Source organism: Pogoniulus pusillus, chromosome W (genome assembly GCF_015220805.1).
Source record: "Pogoniulus pusillus isolate bPogPus1 chromosome W, bPogPus1.pri, whole genome shotgun sequence".
Classification (NCBI taxonomy): domain Eukaryota; kingdom Metazoa; phylum Chordata; class Aves; order Piciformes; family Lybiidae; genus Pogoniulus; species Pogoniulus pusillus.
The window spans coordinates 10,307,190-10,328,620 of NC_087308.1; the positions used below are offsets into that span (position 1 = coordinate 10,307,190).

At 43.8% G+C, this 21,431-nt stretch overlaps 1 protein-coding gene across 1 annotated transcript in view; it reads right to left on the reverse strand.

The window, feature by feature from the left end:
- Positions 1 to 15,472: 15,472 nt before the first annotated feature.
- Positions 15,473 to 21,431, reverse strand: part of LOC135192836 (E3 ubiquitin-protein ligase KCMF1-like) — a 269,542-nt gene continuing 263,583 nt past the window's right edge. Inside the window, exons 6-7 of the mRNA XM_064176212.1 lie at positions 17,420 to 17,699; positions 15,473 to 16,095 (exon numbers count right to left, since the gene is read on the reverse strand). Of these exons, the coding sequence (XP_064032282.1) occupies positions 15,843 to 16,095; positions 17,420 to 17,699 (533 nt within the window). The 3' untranslated portion in view covers positions 15,473 to 15,842. The remainder of the gene's footprint in view (positions 16,096 to 17,419; positions 17,700 to 21,431) is intronic.

The following is a 21,431-nucleotide window of genomic DNA, read 5'->3' on the forward strand; positions in this document are numbered from 1 at the left end:
CATCTTTTGGGACCTGGATTGTGTTTAGCAGTGCTGCTAATGTGTTGTGTGCAATAGTGGGGCTGTGTTTGTAGCCCTGTGGAAGGCTACTAAAGGTGTACTGAATACCTTGCCAGGTGAAGGCAAACTGCGCTTTCTCCTCTTCCCTCAGTGGTACCATGAAGAACATGTCCTTCACATCCATGGCTGCCATCCAGATGTGGGAAGCTGCTTGAATGGCTGTCACTGTGGAAGTCAAACTAGGAACTGCAGCAGTGAGAGGAAGTGTATTATTATTAAGCTTCCTAAAGTCTACGGTTAGCCTTCACCTTCCATCTGGCTTGCGAACTGGCCAGACTGGTGAATTGTATAGAGAGTGGGTTCTTGAAATAATTTGCCTTTTCTTGAGGTCAGCAATCACCTCTGAAATGCCTTGCCTGGCTGCTGCTGGCAACGGGTACTGTGCAACAAGTCATGTGTGATTTAGGCAATGGGTGAGTAGTTTGCAACATGCAAACTTGGGCAAGCTTTATTTCTTTTGCCTTTGTCCCATAAGAGCCAAAGCTCCATAGTGTGCCATCTGGGAGGTACCACCTCTTACCAGACAGGACATCAAACCCTAGAATATTTTCTGGGTAAGAGCTCAAGGCCACTTCAACTATGGTACTCCGTTTATCACCTGGTAGCCACAACCTCATTTTGGCTAGGCAACAGGTGTCAGGCAGTCCTGTGACACCCTTTATCTTTATCTTTCTTCTAGATGGCACGATTCTTAAATGTTTTGCCAACTGTACATTTAACACTGTGATCTGTGCACCCGTGTCTATTAGGAATTTCACAGCAGTCCTGTCTGGTCCTGTGGGAATTATGACCGGTTTCAAATTGTCAGACCACTGACAAACATGCACAAAGCAATGAATGAGGCCTGGGGCACTCACCGCTGTGTCAAGTTTTTTTGCTTGCTCTGCTGGACAGGACTGTTTGCCTTGTTTGGGGAAGCAGATTCAGGACTTTTACTGTGTCCCTTATTTTTATTCCTGCCAAAACTATGTTCAAGTGTCTTCAGGCGAGCCTTCAAGGCTTCAATCTCATCCTCAGGGAATCTTAGTCTAAACCCTTTTTTATATCCTCGCTCAATCAGCAAATTATTGGGATTAATACCATGGCGAGTATTCTGCCTGCAGTGGAACATCCGCCCTCTGGGTTTCCCAGTGTGACGGTGATTTAACTCCGGGCTGCTATTCGGGCTAGCAGAAGGTGCTGTGAGGGAAGTTTTAGCACTGAGTACTTCTGCCTTCTTCCCACGTGGAGTCACCATGTTGCCGGGTCCTGTGTAGCGCTTCTCATGGGAAGGGTTCGGCGAGAGCACAAGACTGGAATAACCCAGGTCTCTACCCTTCTCGGACAGTTCTATTAATAATTCCTCCCACGTCATTTGATGCGATGGGGCACCCTCTGCAGCGTTATTCGCCTGCTCTATCTGCACTCTCTTAGCATCACATATGCCTTTGAGAGCAGCAGGCAGACCCCTGACTAAGAGCTTGTGTCTTGTCAGGTCAATGGGTGCATCTACTGGAGATGGGTACCTTTTGTGGTCATACATAGCCTGTACATACACAAGCCTCTTGATTGCAGCTGTTAATTCAGCTGAATCGGTTACGCGAACCTCCGTAGGCTCCTGTCTGTCTAACAGATCTAATGATCCTGCCCAAAACCAGACTTGTGACGTGAGGGAATAATCCCCATCTGGACCTGCCCCCAAAAATACCTCTGGCCCCCAAGAACAACCCTTTACTTCTTCCCTGCTCAAGATCACCATATTCCCCCCCCCCCGGTTCTGCTACCCTGTACACATAATCAGTCACAGTTTCTCCCGCTTCACACGCAAAAGTTTCCCGCAGCTCACGTAATTTTGCTCCCGAATATGGCCTCACACGAGTGGTGGTTGCTGAAGATCGGCCGTAGGCAGAGGGGTTTTCCTGGTGCGAAGTCTTCACCGGAGCTATAGTCCGTAGAGCTATAGTTCAGGGAGTCTCTTTCCGCTCTGGAGCGGGTAGTTTTCCTCCTTGGCGTTTCCTTACGGCCGCGTTGAAGTGGGTCCAGTAAGCTGGGACGGAGCGGTGGCGGCTGCAGGGGTACTTTCGGTGACAATGGCCGTCGGTCTGCAGTAGTTAGCCGGCTTGGCTTCTCAAAGTCCATTAAATTAAAGTCCCTTTCCTTCGCCTGCGATCCTTCTCGGTCCCAACATGTCTCTTCGGGGGCACAGAGTTTTAAAATCTTGGCAGGAGCGGTGGCAGGAGAAACGGCGTCCGGGAAAGCGTCGAAAAGCGGGAGGGAAAGCAGCAGGAAAAGTTCTCACGGGCGAAATAGGACTTGTTGAGTCACTATTATTATTTTTCATTTGAATTGTCAATAAATCGTATAGTCTTTGGCTTTGCGTTTCTGAATTTCTTCATTCTTTTTTCAAATGGCTAATCTTTTCATTTAGACTTTCTACAGTATTTTCCATTTTAACTTTTTGACTCTCTGTACCAATGTTTATTTAATTAAATTCATCTTGTAGATGTATTATACAAGCTGCTATCATTGCTTTACTGTTATCTACATCTACCAAATTTGTACACAATTTAGTTACGTTATCAGCCAATTTATCAATAATTTCGTCCGGATTAGTCAAATTCTCCAAATTTTGCATAGCTCGAATTATATCTGTGCCATTAATAATAGATATCATTCTGCACAACATTCCACTTGTTACATACCTTTTTGTTCGCTGTGCCATAATGTTGTAAATGGGACTAGTTGAAATCTGAGTTTGGGGTAAAATGCAATGAGGCAGATTTAAAAGTTATGAAATATTTATTAATATGCCCAAAAGAATTCCCCCAAACTTATTGACAACTATCCACACAAGTTCTTGGATGCGGTTAGCAGAGCTATTTCACAGAATGTCTATGCACAATGGAATTTTGAAAGATTTCAGAAAATGTCTTTGATAGAGAGTCCGGCGGCTTAATTCACCGCTTGTGAGGTTGATTAAAATCCTTTAGCAACTTGAACAAAGAATGGAGAATACTCACTAGTCCTAATGTCCGTGGCCCAAAAACATAGGCAGGAAAAGTCCTGTGGCAAACTCCACGTGGGCCGCAAAGTGAAAAATCCGCTGCTGGCTGAGGTGGCTTGAGGCGGCTGAGGCAACGGGCGGGCGAGTGGCAGATCAGCGAGGAAAGATGAATGAACTTCGCCAGCACCTTTTCCCCTGTTCACCCCCATTTATAGGGTAATGGCCGAGGCTAATGGTCTCATTGACCACACAATCACCCAATCGCCTCTGGCAATCACCCAAGTAGACACAAAAATGGAAGAACCCACAGGCTGTTGTCCTCCACAAAATGGGGGCACATACGCCTGCCACGGGACAGGGGCACGGTCCCCATAAAACTCCTCTCAGGCAAAGAGACGAAGTTGACTGGGTTTCTTTTGTCCTGTTTTCCTGCCTCTGGCTGCAATGCAGATGGGCAGGTAAATAAGACAGGACATACTTAAGCCCATTTTTATGTCCTTTAGGACTATTCACCACACCCCCACACTCGGATGCCATTGCACAGCTCCGATGCTCAGAGGCTCAGACCTCATGCTTTGATTCATTCACAGCTCACCTGCCTGCGTACCTTTCTTGCAGAGCTCATTTAAGCCTGCACATATATATATAAGTAGCCCGTAGCCTCCTAAGCCAGCTGTGCACATCGGCATGCTATCATGCTACCAGGACTAGATCCTGGATTGCTTTACCTACGGAGCTCAGACTCCCAGCAGCTGCACACACACGTGGCCTGAAGCCGTGAAGAACGTGCCAGAGACAGCACGGATATTCTCATGCTACTGAAGTCATGCCAATCTGATAATCCCTGGACAACGCATCTAGAAAAAGCCAGCAGCACCAAGGCAGAGATCATCCCTCGCCAGCAGAACAAAGATTTATCATCTCCCCTCAAGCCAGGAAGATTCCAGCCTCAAAGAGTCTACAGGCAGAGATCCTGAAGTCTGAACATTAGGCACAGGCTGTGACACAGCCCCGGAAGGTGATTAACAATTAATAACACTTGTGAGTAAAAGCCTTAATACCTCTGTAATATAAGTTAACTCTGCCATAGAGCAGAAAGAGTTTCAGCCCGCCCTGCTGGGCAAATAGCATAAAGATCCAAAACGGCATTAAGCCACAGGGAAAACTCCTCTCTCTGTTTATAGTTTGAATGTTTGCTAGTTGATTAACAAATTCCCTGTACATATTTTATCCTAAATTGTTTTCATAACCGTGTACTGAACTTAATATTAATGTACAGTGGTTGGGGGTGGTGAGAGTTCAAAATATTGAATTTAATAAATATATATTTTTATATAAAATTTATATCACCCCAATTAATTTACTCACCTCCGCCAAATAGGTGTAGGTATTGAGAATCCCCCTCCGAAACACAGGCCTATGGCTTTGCCTAATATGGTCAGGCTTGGCTAACTGTCATTCTGATTGGCTATTCTGTGTCCAAAGGGCAATTAATCTTGGCTCACATTGATAAAACAGATATGCAGGTAACTGCAGTGTGCTCTGCTGTGCTATGCTGTTCTATTTGTGCCTGCTGTTGCACAGTGGCTTATCTTTTACCAGGAACAGACTCTAAATGCCTCCACGTGATCGGCCTGCATAGCCAGCGTGACGTTGTGCTGAGACTACATGTCTCAGGACATCCTGCTTACACCTGAAAGTCTCCTGCCAAGACAGAAAGTCCTGGAGATACACAGATTGTCCAGAGGATCCAGGACACAAGGTCAGAGATGGTCTGCCTCCTTTCCCCACAAGCCTGGGAAGAATCAAGTCTCAGTGGCCAACAAGACAGAGTTCCCTGAAAGTGTTTGAGTACTGTCTGGCTAGCCCCTTGAGTCGAGTAATAATAATTTTGTGAGGAAATACTTAAAAGCCTCTTTGTAATTCTCCATTGCCTTCTGACATAAGCAGAAAACAACTCCTTGAGTCCATCTAGTGGGCAAGCGGCATATTGACCACAAGCAGCGTTTGACCGTAGGAATCTTCTCTTCCAGTTCAATTAATGTTTATATATTTTGCTGGTTATTACTAGATCTAGTTATTATCTGTAAAATGTTTCCATGGCCATGTGAAGAACTGATTATTATTAAAATTAGTGGTCAGGGGTGGTGAGAGTTCTGAATATCAACATTAATAAACAATATTAATTTTGGAAAAAATACCATCTTGAATTAGTTCATTTCCTCTTCATAACACATAGGAGGGGAGTGGTACAAGTTCTCTTGGAGTTGGCCAGACCTTTGAGTCAGTTCCTCCATGGCTGAAACAGAGGTCTGTACATTAGAAGAGAGATTTCCCTCATATTACCAGTGCAGGCTAACCAGTTCATCCACTGTTTATCCTTGGCCATCTCTCATGGCCCAGATTGGCATTACCAATGAGCTGGCAGATGATGGTGGTGCAGCTTGTAGGAACTTTTTCCACATGGCTGGTGTGCACACTACCTTATCTGGGTCTACAGGTTGAGGATTGTCATTTGTGCCACAGCCAGTTGCCTCATGTATTGGATTCCTTTCTCCATGGCAAACCATCTTCCAAGATGACCCCTCATATGGTCCCTTAAGGGCTACCTGTCCCTTACACCTGCTTAGAAACAGCCTCCATAAGTTGAGGGCTTGTACCTGATAAGCTTGTCAGTGGCCCCTTCCCAAGGATATTTGAAACCCTCTAAAGGTGGACAAATGGCATGTGGTGGAGGGTTGCTAAGCCCTCATTACAGCCTGGTTCGGCAAGAGAGCAGGACCGAGGCTAGCTCAGCTGAAACGCACTTTCTCGAAGCCTTTTTTCTCCTCCATTTTGAGGCTCTCTCGATCTGAGTAGCCCAGAGGGAGGCAGGGAGCGGCCGGCAGGCAGGCGCTAAGTGCTCGCAGGAAGGTGAGTCAGACGGCGGTGCCTGGCGAGCGGCAGATTTAAACAAGGAGCTAGCTACTTCGGCTGAGGGCAGCGTGTGCCGCTGGGAAAAAAAAAAACAAACAAACAAAAAAAAAAACCCACCACCACACCTAACAACTCGCACCGGACCTTCAGGATAGCAGACATGGTTCAAACTAGGTCCAAGCTGTATAATACTTGTAAAACCGTGGGCACCCAAACAGAGCCCACCTGTAGGAATGCAGGCATCCAGACGTCTGGATGTGAGGAGTGCTGGAGCTTGGCACTCGAAGTCGAGGGAGACCCAGGCATTGGCTGCATTAGGTGTGAGCAGATTGATTGTCTGCTTAACCTGGTGGCTGAACTCAAAGGAGAGGTGGAACGACTGAAGGCTGAAAGGGAATGTAAAAGAGAGCAACATGCTCTGCAGTCCCCCTTGCCAGAGGGAGATGAACAGAGCAACCAAGAAGATTGGATGCAGGTGCCTGCCAGAAGGGGCAAGGGAAAACCCTTCCAGCCATCTTCACATCCCCAGCTGCCCTTACGCAACAGATATAGGGCACTAGAGGTTGAGGATGAGGTGATCCTGGAGCAGGCAGAAGCATCACCGGCTGGGAGGGCAACTGAGACAAATCATTTACTCCCTCGCATCAGAACAAGTACCCAGAAGAAAAAGAGGAGGGTAATTGTTATTGGTGACTCCATTCTGCAGGGAACAGAGGGCCCCATATGCCGGCCAGACCCCTCCCACAGGGAAGTCTGCTGCCTCCCTGGAGCCCGGGTCAGGGATGTTACCAGGAGGCTGCCTACTGTAGTGCAGCCCTCTGATTACTATCCCTTATTAGTTATACAGGCAGGGAATGATGAGGTTAATAACAGAGGGCTAAAAGCTATCAAAAGGGACTTCAAGACACTGGGGAAAGAGTTGAGGGAGCAGGGGCACAGGTAATCTTTTCATCTATACCCTTAGTTACAGGCTGGAATACAGAGAAGAATAGGAAAGCATAATTGATGAACAAGTGGCTCAGAGGTTGGTGCATCCAACATAACTTTGGATTCTTTGATCTTGGGGAACTTCATCTTGCCACAGATCTGCAATCAGCAGATGGGATACAACTATCACAGAAGGGGAGAAGGACCCTGGCACATAAGCTGGCTGGGCTTGTTGAGAAGGCTTTAAACTAGAATGGAAGGGGAAGGGGGTTAAACATGACAGCACCAGAGATAAATCAAAGGGAATTGAGGATGGTAGGCTAGAACTAGGAGTAAAAGCAGCAGCCCAGCTGAAGTGCATGTACACTAATGCACGCAGTATGGGTAACAAACAAGAGGAGCTGGAAGCTCTGGTGCTGGAGGAAAACTATGATATTGTTGCCATCACTGAAACGTGGTGGGATGGCTCACATGATTGGTGTGCTGTAATCAATGGCTACAGACTCTTCGGGAGAGACAGGCAAGGGAGAAAGGGCGGGGGAGTGGCTCTGTATATTAGGGATGCTCTGGATGTCATGGAGGTAGAAATCAAAGATGATCAAGTTGAGTCATTATGGGTGAGACTTAAGGCGAAGGCCAACAAGGCTGATATCCTGGTTGGAGTCTGTTATAGACCACCCAACCAGGAAGAAGAGGTTGATTTATTACTCTTTAAGCAACTGAAGGCTGCCTCAAGATCACCTGCCCTTGTTCTGGTGGGCGACTTTAACCTACCAGACATCTGCTGGGACTTAAACGCTGCAGAGAAGAAGCAGGCTAGAAGGTTTCTGCAATGTGTGGAAGACAACTTCCTATCCCAGCTGTTACGTGAGCCTACCAGGGGGGCAGCCCTGCTTGAACTGCTGCTCACAAATAGAGAGGGGCTGGTAGGGGATGTGGTGGTGGGAGGCTGCCTGGGGTCCAGTGACCATGAAATTATAGAGTTTTCAATACATGGAGAAACCAGGAGGGGCATCAACAGAACCTCCACACTGGACTTCCGAAGGGCAGACTTCAGCCTATTTAAGGAACTAATTCAGAAAGTTCCTTGGGAAATAGCCCTTAGAAACAAAGGGGTCCAGGAAGGTTGGACCTACTTCAAGAAAGAACTCCTGAAGGCACAGGAGCAGGCAGTGCCACTGAGCCAGAAGATGAGCCGACGAGGGAGGCAGCCAGGCTGGATGGGCAGGGAGCTGCTGAAGGAATTAAAGATTAAAAAGAGAGTGTATCACCTTTGGAAAAGAGGGGAGGTGTCCCAGGAAAAGTTCAAGGAAGTTGTTAGGTCTTGTAGAGGAAAAATTAGAGAGGCAAAAGCCCACTTGGAGCTCAGGCTGGCCACGGCTGCCAAGGAAAATAAAAAGTGTTTCTTTAAATATATGAATGGCAAGAGAAGGGCCAAGGACAACCTCCAGTCCTTGTTAGATAGAGAGGGGAACATAGTGACAAAGGATGAGGAAAAGGCAGAGGTGCTTAACACCTTCTTTGCCTCAATCTTCACTAGTGGGACAGGTTGTCTCCAGGACAGCTGGACTCCTGAAGTGGTGGATGGAGTCAGGGACCAGTACAGTCCCCCTCTAATCCATGAGGAAGCAGTAAGGGACCTGCTGCATCATTTGGATCCTCACAAGTCCATGGAACTGGATGGGATCCACCCTAGGGTGCTGAGAGAGCTGGCAGCTGAGTTGGCCAAGCCACTCTCCATCATTTATCAGCAGTCCTGGCTCACTGGAGAGGTCCCCGAAGACTGGAAGCTGGCCAATGTGATACCCATTCACAAGAAGGGTCGTAAGGAGGAGCCAGAAAACTACAGACCTGTGAGCCTGACCTCAGTGCCAGGCAAGGTCATGGAACAGGTCATCTTGGGTGCCATCACAAAGCACCTAGAGGATGGCCAAGGGATCAGGCCCAGCCAGCATGGGTTTAGGAAGGGCAGGTCCTGCCTCACCAACCTGATCTCCTTTTATGATCAGGTTACCCGCCTGGTGAATGTGGGGAAGGCTGTGGATGTAGTCTACTTGGACTTCAGCAAAGCCTTTGACACTGTCTGCCACAAGAAGCTCCTAGCCAAGCTGGCAGCTCATGGTTTGGACAGATTCACTCTGTGCTGGATCAAGAACTGGCTGGATGGCAGAGCTCAGAGAGTGGTGGTGAATGGTGCCACATCCAGTTGGCAGCCAGTCACTAGTGGTGTTCCCCAAGGATCAGTGCTGGGCCCAGTCCTGTTCAATATCTTTATTGATGATCTGGACGAGGGCATTGAGTCCAGCATCAGTAAGTTTGCAGATGACACCAAGCTAGGAGCAGGTGTTGATCTGTTGGAAGGTAGGAGAGCCCTGCAGAGGGACCTGGACAGGCTGGATGGGTGGGCAGAGGCCAATGGGATGGGATTTAACAAGGCCAAGTGCAGGGTTCTGCACTTTGGCCACAACAACCCCAAGCAGCGCTACAGGCTGGGGCCAGAGTGGCTGGAGAGCAGCCAGGAGGAAAGGGACCTGGGGGTACTGATAGATAGTAAGCTGAAGATGAGCCAGCAGTGTGCCCAGGTGGCCAAGAGAGCCAATGGCATCCTGGCCTGCATCAGGAACAGTGTGGCCAGTAGGACAAGGGAGGTTATTCTTCCCCTGTACTCAGCACTGGTCAGGCCACACCTTGAGTACTGTGTCCAGTTCTGGGCCCCTCAATTCAAGAAAGATGTTGAGGTGCTGGAACATGTCCAGAGAAGGGCAACAAAGCTGGTGAGGGGCCTGGAGCACAAATCCTATGAGGAGAGGTTGAGGGAGCTGGGCCTGTTTAGCCTGGAGAAGAGGAGGCTCAGGGGTGATCTTATTACTGTCTACAACTACCTGAAGGGGCATTGTAGCCAGGTAGGGGGTGGCCTCTTCTCCCAGGCAACCAGCAATAGAACAAGGGGACACAGTCTCAAGTTGTGCCAGGGTAGGTATAGGCTGGATATTGGGAAGAAGTTCTTCACAGAGAGAGTGATTTCCCATTGGAATGGGCTGCCCAGGGAGGTGGTGGAGGCACCGTCCCTGGGGGTCTTCAAGAAAAGACTGGATGAGGCACTTAGTGCCATGGTCTAGTTGACTGGATAGGGCTGGGTGATAGGTTGGAGTGGATGATCTTGGAGGTCTCTTCCAACCTGGTTGATTCTATGATTCTATGATTGGACAGAACTGTGGCCCAAGGACCATTAAATCACGGGGTCAAAACCTTGCTCCCATCTGCCTGCATGACTACAGCCGCCGTCCCAGCCGCCATTACTGGCTGTGGGAGAATTTCTCCCACAGCGGGGCATGAGCTGTAAACATGAGACCTTGTTATGGGAAAAGGTCCTTGAGCTAGAAGGTACTGTGAGCACCCACGTGCACCTGCTGGGGGCTGACCCTGCCGGCCCCCTGGGGTGGAACCACAGGTTGTTTTGTTAAAGGAATAACCTATCTGTGCCTTACACATAACTTTGAGCCAATCTGTATTGTCCACTTGTGCCAGCCCCAGTCTGGCTGGATACACCTCCTCTGAGCACTATTTAAGACACTGCATTACCCTAATAAAATTGCTCCACACACGCACTGCACTGAACGGCACGGCACGGCACGGCACTCGCAGAAGCTATAGACTCGACCCGTCAGTGCCCCAATCCGCGTCACACCAGCTTCCCAGACCTCAGCACCCAGTTTGGCTCGTACCCGCTGTCATGGAAGGGAGCAGAGCCCTTTTGCCCTATTGCAGAATTTTCATTTATACACAAAATTGTGGCTCAGAGGCCTTCCTTCGAAAAAGTCAAAATAATAGTTTCTATCTGCTTGCACTGACGTAGCTGTTGTATCAGCAGACGTACAGGCCTTGAGAGAATCTCTCTCTCGGAGAAACGAAAGACATAAACATGGCTATGTTTTGGAAAAAGGTTTGAATTCTCAGATATGATGACCACTCGACAAACAACTGCTGGGGGCTGACCCCTGGGTGGTTCCATAAGTTGTTTTTGGTAAGAATTAGCCAATTGTATGGATTGATTATAACTTTGTGCCAATCTGTAAGAATAATGTAAAGTAGCCTGGACTGGTGGGTTACACCTCTTTTGAACATTATAAAAATGGTGTGCCTTCCTGGATCGAGAGCTTTTGCGAGCTTTAGCTTTTGCTAGCTTGCTTGCCTGCCTGTTTGCCTCACTCCTGCCGTGGTGACCTCTCGTTCCTGATCGGCCCTGCCCGACGAGGGACTCGCAGAGACCTGAAACCTGCTTGGGCCCGATCCTGACGAACAAAGGGACACCGCCCAAAACCTCGAACTTTGCTGAATTGAATTACGGAACAGTGAGTAAATCGGAGAAAGAACTCTTTACCTAAAGACTGAGTAACTTTAAAGACTCAAAAGAACTCTAAAGAAATTACAGACTCTCCGTTATCTGCTATTTTCTGAAATGTTATTCTACAACTTCAATCCTAAAAGAACTCACGTGGGGAATTTAGTTCGGGAGGGGGATCTCCGTGTTTGAGCAATAAATCACTTGAAATCCACAAGTGAGTCTCCACGTATTTTCCCCATGACCTCCCAAACTACCTTCCGTGACACCCGCGGAAGCTCAGACAGCGCGCCCTAATAACCCCTGAATTGTTCCAATCCATGATATTTGAGACCTTCAAAACTGACTCCGGCAAGTGAGTAACTGAGAAACTCAATCTAAACCAGAATAATCTCTCAAAAGCCTACCAGTGGCACTTTCAAGCCACAGACTCTCTTCCTAAATTCTTTCAAACCTTTGCTAAATTTCCAATTTGTTATACATAGACATTCTGTAATATAATCTCCCAACCGCATATAAAGAACTTGTGTGGGGTAGTTGCAAATAAGTTTGGGGAAGGGGAATTCCTAGTGTATATAATATTAAATCTTTTAAACTCTTTAAAATTCGGCCTCATATTTCATTCCCCTAAACCCCAGACAAACTCCTCCACAACATGCCCCTCTTCTGTTCCATTCATCAGTTGAGTGAAATTACTGTAAATGATGACAGCACATGCAAAACTTGGCCTAACTAAACAACCGCTGAAATAATCCACTTATGCCATATCAGACATGCCATTAAAAAACACAATAAGTGTGATAGCCTTAAGCCATTTCACCAGAGTGACAAATACAAACATCACAGATGTTAACATAGGAATGCAAGTACAAAAAATCCATTAGAGCTTATGTAGTGCCACCAGAAAACATAGCCAGGAAAGCGAACACCTTAACACGAAGAGAAACATATTATTTGCAAACAAATTAACTGTAACAGAATTGAATTCTCTTGTTATCTCAACTTGGCACTTTTAGCCCCCTGTCAGGGATGCCAAAAAGGAATGTAAGGGGTTAATATAATCTGGTTTTCTCTACCTCTGCCCCCTCTCATTTTCCTCTCTCCCACTGACAGGGTGATAAACAAAGGGCCCAGGAGGCAGAGTTTTAGTTGAGATAAATGACAATTTACTACTCTATTGTTGGGATATCTGATTACACAAAAGAGATTACAGAAAAAAACAAACAACTCCCCCCCCTAATAAATTGTACAGGTACCTGTACCACAAGGACAATGCACCAAGCCCCACACAAAATCGAAATCAGAAAAAACAGAACACTCAACCCCAGAAGAGCAAACTTTAAAAACTATATAACATACCATGAGTCTAACGAATCCCACCACCCCCCCTCCTCTTCTGTCCTGTCAGGCAGCAAGCATTGCTTGGAATGGTGCAGGATATATGATCCAGCTTAAATCAATGCACTGTTACACTGGCAATGCCCACATCTAGTCATCATATCTCACAAGAGCTGATGATTTCTGATGGATATCTCTGCTCCCTTGGCGTTTCCCTACCAAAGGAAAACTGCAGGAAACCACTTGTACACTGAGATCTCTCTCTCCACTGCTGTCTGGACCAGTTCCAAAGCAGCTGCTCTTGGTGACTGGCTGAATAACAAAAATATAATTCTGGGAAGCATTCTTTCAATGAAGAATACTTCCCTGCAGTAGAGAGCTAGAACAACACTCTGTCACTGTTTGACATTATTTTTAAACTAACAAAATCTACAACACTTGTGATTCTTAGAGAAGTTAATTCAGTATCTAAATTTAAAGTGTAAGACAGCAGATACTTGGTCTAATAACAAACATGGACAGTAAGAGTTTGCAGGCTTTCCAAGTGTTTTATGTAAAAGCAGAATGGAGTTTGCAAACCCTGCAAAAGAAACATCCTCACTACACAAGCTATACATAGATTTTTAAATAAAAATTACTATTCATTAAGATACTGTTTTTAAACAAGTCTTTTCTAGTGTCCTGGTTTGAGCTAGAACAGAATTAATTCTGTTTAGTGATTTTACTTTTCAGCTCAGTCTCTCCTACATAACTATGCTTTCTGAAGTTAACAGCATATTTTTGCAGGCACTGTCTTCTAGGTGTGATAATGCTTGGCATCTATAGTTACTACTAAGGATCAGTGTGTAAAAAACCTCTTGCTTAGACTTGCTCCTAGAGACCAAGGTCACTTTTACATCTTGTGTACCACATTGGAGGTGCAGAATAAAAGGCCTGCAAGGAGGAGTGGGCAGGACAGGTGACCCTAAACTGACCAACAAGGGATTCCATTCCATATATTTCATATTCATTATAAAGTTGAGGAATTAGGAGGGTCAAGCTCTTCTTCAATGGCCAGTGTTTGAGGACTCTTTCTGTCCTCCTGCCTTAGATCCCGATCTGTGTGTTTCTGATTTCTGTTCCAGAATCCAGCTCCTTAATCAGGTTTCCATCTGCTGTTGAGTCCAGTCTGGGACTTCCCTCATGCCTGCCCACTGCATCAGGGGTGATGTAATTGCCATCAGGGACATGTTTGGTTCCATAATAGTTTTGTATATATTTAATTGTATTTTTAGTATTTTTATTAAAGCTGTTCTACTCTTTTCCAATCCATAAATCTCTCCCTTATTCACTTTCTCTTCCCCTTTGTGAAAGGAGAGGCATTAACAGAGCAGCTATCATTCAGCTAGAGGCTGATCCAGCCTTAACCCTTGACGTGTATAAATTCAATGCATGTACCTATGAAGCATGCTTAATCACTACTACATGCACTACTGCACAGAATACACACTTTAAAAAGTGTTTATGTAAATCACCTAGGGTTTTGCCACAAAATGCCTTTGCATACAATTGTGAAGGATAGTTTAATACCAGAATTTCTTCTACAGCTATCTGGATAATACACCATCGACAAATAATCAATGGAACAATAACCCTTAAAATACTTTAATGAACTGAATCTTTTTGTAATGTGAAAAAAAATGTGTCCAGGATGGCTGCAGTTTGAATTTAATTTTTTCTTTAACATTCTCAGCAATCAATTAAAAGTGAATCTTAATTGAGGGTAACTCCTAAGATAACCAGAAGTGTCAAAAATTCCCTTAAAACATTTTCTGTTGCAGAGACTCAAAGAAAAACAACACTAATACAGTCCTAATTGGGAACAATCAGAATTTGAGAACTGAGAAAATGAGAATAGAACCCAAAATATAACCTACAGGTTAGCTTCTTTTGTTGCTGTTATCTTAGATTAGCATACATATCACAGTTCTCTTAGGAACATCAGGTTTTCAAGTCTAATTTTCAGATGTTGTTTGGTTTTATATCTTTATAAGCTAACTTTACATTCCAAATAGCTAAAGCCATGCTGTCCCATGCTTTGGGGTTATTATAATAATCCATATGAAAAAAAAACAAAAACATAAGATTTACAGTCAAGGCAAATAGGTAGCATGACTCAAAAAGGCTTTATTTTTAATGTCAGAAATATAAACTAAGTCTCCAATAAATAAAGGTTGATAGGAAGTTAGCATTAAGAAATCAGTTGTAACATATGGAGATATCTGGGAAGTCAAATCCTCAAGCTCTCCTGATACTAAGGAGTCTCTGCAAACTATGAATCAAATATACAAATAATTCAAAATTATAAGAATTGTGGAAGACTTAGAACTAAGACAATAGAATCCCGGTTACCCTGTTCTCACTCCCAACAGTGAATATATGAATCATTTACATCTAAATAAAGTTTATTTAACACAAAAAGGAAAACTTTAAAGAAAGGTGAATTAAATTTGGCTTTAGAACACACAGAAGCCCTTTGTGGTAGATTCCAGCGGTGGCCTTTGGGTTTTGTCTCCTACAGATGAATACAAAATTCAATTCCATATGTATATGACATCTAATAGAGCAATACAGTGGCCACGATATAAGCAAAGGTCACACTCTGGAAGCAAAAATATAGCCCACTTCAGAGTTTGCATTAATACTCAGGGAGAGCACATTAAAAAAAAGTCATTGGTCATGCGTTACTCACAAGCTAATTCATGGCGACAAATTGCTAGTGAGCATTAATCTGGCTTTTTTGTTACATTACCTCTGAACAATGGGAAAACTTTGGGGTTTTATAGTTTTACTCCCTGTACTTACTTTTTTTTTAAATTACAAGATTGCTAAAATTCATGCATAATGAAAAAAAAATCATGCAGTAGTTAAGGTAAACCATCCAAGCAACTTTTATTCATTAATATTCATAAATACACACAGCAGCTTCATTAGAGATTTTTCATTTTTTTAATTTTCATTTTGAATGTGGAGTATTAGGAGAGCTTTTTACACATGAAGCTACAGGACACAGAGCTTTTTTTCTCTGCACTGCAACCTATATTTACCTGCTAATAGCAAAAATTGGTTAAGTGGAAATGATTATCATATATCTTTGCTCTCTTCCTTTGAATGTACACAATGTAACAAGAGTGACAGACCTGAAGTTACAATCACCAAAACAAACCCAAGATAGTTGTTGTCCACTTTCATTGGCAAATAGAGCACAGAGGACATTGCCTGCAAAGTGGGATGCCATCAAAGAGGAGACTCATTTCCTTTATTATTCTCTTTTAAATTTAGGTTTTCTAAAGCAACATCTAGAGGCATAATATCTACACAACCCATAGCACCAAAATCAGCAATCTCTCCTTGTTCATCCTCATCTGAGGAGGAGCTTTCTTCCTGCATTAAAGTGGACAATAGAAGCTCTTGAACAAACAAGCTGTGATCTGCCTGTTCGCTTTCCTTTGACTGACGCTCTGCTTCTGACATCTTAGGATCACTCAACCTGCATAGCATCACAGAAAGAGAGAAGAGGCTTAGTAGTATCATCAAGAAAGTGGGTTTTCATTAATTGCCTAAACAGCTGAACTGATGAATGCCGAATAACATCTGAAAGCCATTCCTTTGAGAAACAACCTAGGCACTGCTGCACTTCTTTTGATATGTACAGATCTGGCACTCCTGATGCAAGAATATGGACATTTCACAAACTTGTTTGTAGATGCTTCAATGAAGTAGATTTTGAGGTCGAAGAAAAAAAAAATCACTATTTCTTAAGTTTCTTTCCCTACAGCAGGCTTTTGTTTTAAGAGATGTTAAAATTATCTAGCCACCCCTTACAGGACAGCCTGTAAATGCAAACATGACACAAAATACATTACTACACAAATCATGCCCAGAGATTCCCAAAGCACAGGACATCATTCACTTAGTGCATGCACCATCAAGTAATAGAAGCAAGGAAATTGCTCACTCCAGTTCTATTGTAGCTCACAAGATCAGTGACTGGCATTTGCATATACTTTCATTAAAGTTATTATTTTTAAAAAGTTGTGCATTCAGGTATTATCACGAGTTTTGATAAAAATCATCATGGCAGCAATAACTTGTCCCAATCCAGATTTTTAGTCACATAAACTGTTTAAATGCCTGTGCTCTTTCTCAACATGTAATGGAAAGACACACCCATCTCCCACCCTGCCTTGTATCCAGAAAAAAACAATATTCTAAATCTCCTAAAAGACCTGTAATTGGAGTGGTCAACTCTTTTATAAGAGGATGGACTAGATGATCATTGTAGGTCCCTTTCAACTGAACTATTCTATAGAACTCTAGGATCTAACTATACTTTCTGAAACAGATGTGTATTCTGCTTATTAATAGCACATTCCTTATTTGCTTTTGAAATCCAAAATACTTTCTATATAAATCTCAATTCAACTTTCAGCCTTCATTAAAGATTAATTTCCTATTAAATAAAACTGCCTTTTAAGTTCTGTCCCTCCATGTTATCAGAATAAAAGTTTGAAACATATTACTGTAAAGGATGTTGTTTTATCAGAAGCAGTAGAGTAAACAAGCACGGTTTACCAAAGTAATATTCCTTATGTTTCACTTCAAGCTGAGAAATGGCAATTAGTATTTATTCATTGCCTAGGAACAAACACACAGCAGGACTAAAAATGAGATGTTACAAATGCAAACAGAAGTATAGTATCTCAGCTACATGCCTCATTAAGGATCTGCAGTAGTTTCATTGAACTCTATGTCCATAACAGGACCATGGAAAACAGAAATGGCAGAAGAGCTAAAATCACAGAATAAGTTACCTCATAAGAAGAAACTGGGAGTTCTGTATAGTCTGCTGATTGTTTTCTGTGTTAGATGTATTGGTTGCTGCTATAGATTGTGTGAGAGTGGTAGGAATGCTGCTTGTGTTCGTGCGTCTAGTTGCATTGCGTGCAGTCTCCAGTTGTTGTCTTGCTGCCTGTGCATGCTGTCGTTCCAACTGCAGTTGCATTTGCAGCTGCTGTAACTGAGAAGCAGAAGGGCCAGAAGAATTGAGCTGCCCTGCAGAACGTCTCACACCTGATAACTGAGATAAAAGCTCTGCCAGAAAAGAGAGAAGTTTCTACAGTGAAATCTGTTTAAATACATATCACACAACAGCATAAATATTTCCTGAATACCAGTATATCGATTAATTTGCTTTCTAAAATCAGTCATCGATGAAATTAATGAACAAATTGTATTGATTTGTAAAACTTCATGAATTATTACCCATGTCTCAAAGCCCATAAGGTAAGGAAGGTTGAGAATCATCTAAAGAACTGGTCATAAATAAGAGTCAAAGCTTAAAGCTTTTTAAACCAATAGGAGTCAGTCTATGGGGAATACCATAAGCAATATCCCGTGCAACAATTCTCTAACATTTTATGTTCAAGTCAAAATAGTTATTGACTAAAGAACTTCTTCAATATTTTTCACCCAAGAGAAGACTGTCCAAGTCAAACTGAGAGCAGGATGTGGCTGTGCTGATGAGAAAATGTCCTGTCTTCTGCTCTCAACTCTTCTTGGTTAAGCCTCTGTAGGCTTTCTATCTCTGAGAGAAAGAGACCAAGAGCCTTTTGCACTAGCAATGGTAAATATTCAGATCCTGCCACCAAGATGAATCCTGAAACAGAATACCTGCTGATGGTGTCTGCAGCACAAACAACCTCAAATAGCTTGATTTCATGCCCTGCTACCTGTTGAGTCAGAAGCTCTTCAGAAAAACAGAGCAAGCACTCAGTATGCAGAGAGCATACTTCCCTTCAGCAAGGCTATATACTGAATTCAGTTCCTCAGGGTGATAGGAATCCTGCCCACAGTCAGCCACTGCCACTTCTGTCTCTGCCTGTCCACCTGTACTACTTGGCAGCTTCAGAAAGGCTATAACTCCTCTTCAAGGATGCAGAAGCTGTGGCTCTGTGACAGGGCAAGTCAGTGCAAATCAGGTGAATTTCAAACTTTGTTTCTCTTTAATGGCAGTTTAACCACCAGCATTTCTCTTGTGTGATCTGGTATAGGTGATCCTGCTCTGGCAGGAGTTGGACTAGATGATCTTTCGAGGTCCTTTCCAGCCCCCGACATTCTGTGATTCTGTGAACCACTTCAATTATGACTTCAGTTGGTGGGTTTATAACCCCCCATGCACCTTCCATGCATATCCCAAAGAGAAGCTGTGCTGCAGAAAAGACAAACATTACAGTATCATTTCAGTCAATTTTAGAAAATACTGAGTTCAGAAAGGTTTTGCAAATGTTGTTTTATATGAAAAATATTTGACCACAGCAGGGCTTTTTTGTGAGAGTTTGATTATATTCCACACAAAATTAGCACTGCTTTGCTGTGTTTGATGCAAGGAGGGCAGAAGCAGTAGATAATTTTCCCCTATCTAGTCAACCCTCCTTAAAGCTGCAAGTTGTTATTATAGTGTTACTGTTATTTCACCTTACTTTCTAGATATAATCCTCTGAAGTTAAGCTTTTATTTAGGGAAGTAAAGCTCAGTGCAGCAGCTCTTTGCATCAGGGACACTTGGAAAGCTAATAGTAAATGTCCAAGTCACTTTTAATCAGCACAGATAATCATATCAAGATTAACTATCAATAATATTTAATTTTACTAATTACTGATAACCATCACAATGAGAAAAATAAATAATGTTTGCAGGTCTGTTACATGCACAAGTTCTAACCTTTGGTAATATGTACTAATTATTACCCAATACAAAAGAAGACTTATAACACTGCCAGGTAAGATCACTTTTGAGTATAGCATAACAGAACCCTGACTGAAGATGTGAATTTGAGACACAGGTTTGGCATGACACAGACATCTTGGCCAAGCTACACTACATTCTCTAAATGCAAAAAAACATTGCTTCCACAAAAACAAAACAAACAAAAAAACCCCAACTCAAAATCAAACAAACAAAAAAAAACAACTCAAAACCAACCAAACAAAAAATCCCAGAAAAAAAAAACAAAACCTCAAAGGAATACCATTTTATTATATATGTGTCTAAATGGGAAGGCCTTGTGAGATTGAAACAAACCAAGGCATCCACACTTCACATTTGAGTCAGCTGAACTAACACCCACTTATAATGCTAAGAGGAAGTCATGCACTCTAGGACACACAAACATCCTTCTTTCTTGCACCAACTCCAGTGCTTTACAGACCGACTCATAGATTCCCAGATTGCATTGGGTTGAAAGGGACCTTCAAAGGTTATCTTGTCGAACCCCCCCCTGCAGTGAGCAGAGACCCCTTGAACTACATCAGGCTAGCCAGGGCCACATCAAGTCTGATCTTTAATGTCTCCAGGGACAGGACTTCAACCACATCCCTGAGCAATCTGTTCCAGTATTTTACCACTCTCATTGTAAAGAACTTCTTTCTTATGTCTAACCTAAATCTACTCTGCTCCAGTTTAAAACCATTGCCCCTCATCCTGTTGCTACAAGCCCTTCTAAACAGTCCTTACCTAGCCTTCCTGTGGGACCCCTTCAGATATTGTAATGTAGCTATGAGGTGTCCCCAGAGCCTTCTCTTATTCAGGCTGAACAGCCCAAATTATTTCAGCCTGTCTTCAAAGGAGAGGTGCTCCAGTCCTCTGATCAACAAACAGGAGGAGTTGGAAGCCATCCTGCTACAGGAAAACTACGACATAGTGGCAATCACAGAAACATGGTGGGATGAATCCTATGACTGGAGCGTGGCTATTGATGGCTACAAGCTGTTCAGAAGGGACAGGAGAGGAAGAAGGGGTGGAGGTGTTGCCCTCTATGTAAAGAAATGGTTAGAGTGTAGTGTTAAGTACCTTTGCTGAAGAATAGCCATGAGCAGGTTGAAAGCTTATGGGTAGGAATTAGGGACCAGGACAACAAGGGGAACCTTGTTGTCTACTACAGGCCACCAGATCAAGCAGAGACTATTGATGAAGTCTTCTTGCTCCAGCTTGAGGAGGCAGTGCAATCAAAGGCTCTCATCCTTCTAGGGGATTTTAACCACCCTGACATCTGTTGGAAAAGTAGCACAGCTGACTGCAGGCAATCCAGGAGGCTCCTAGAGTGTCTAGACGATAACTTCCTAAGACAAGAAATTAACAGCCCTACACGAGGGGAAGCATTGTTAGACCTGTTGGTCACAAATGCAAGCAAAACCATCAGGGATGTCAAAGTTGAAGACATCCTGGGCTTCAGTGATCATGCCCTAGTGCAGTTCACTGTCCTAAGGCAGATGAAGTCAATGAGAACCACATTTCGGACTGTAAATTTTAAGAAAGCAAACTTTTGGCTTTTCAAGGAATTAGTTAATAGGAACCCATGGGAAGCAGGCTTCAGGGACAAGGGAGCAGAGTAAAGCTGGCAGATCTTTAAGGATGCTCTTTTTAGAGCACAAAAGATCTCAGTCTCCACATGCAAGTCAGGCAATGAGGGTAAGAGACCACCATGGCTGAGCCATGACCTGATGATCCAACTAAAGGGCAAGATGGGGCTACACAGGAAATGGAAAAAGGCACTGGTGTCCTGGGAAGAGTATAGAGATGTTGCTTGGGTGTGTAGGGATGAGGACAGGAAGACCAAGGCACAGCTGGAAATGAACTTGGCAAGGGATGCTAAGAAAAACAATAAAGGCTTTTACAGGTACATTAACCAGAAAAGGAAGGTTAAAGAAAGCATCCCCTCTGATAAGAAAAAGTGGGGAACTAGTGTCAGTGGATTTGGAGAAGGCAGAGATTTTCAACAACTTTTTTGCCTCCGTCTTCACTGGCAACCCCACTCCTCATGGCTCT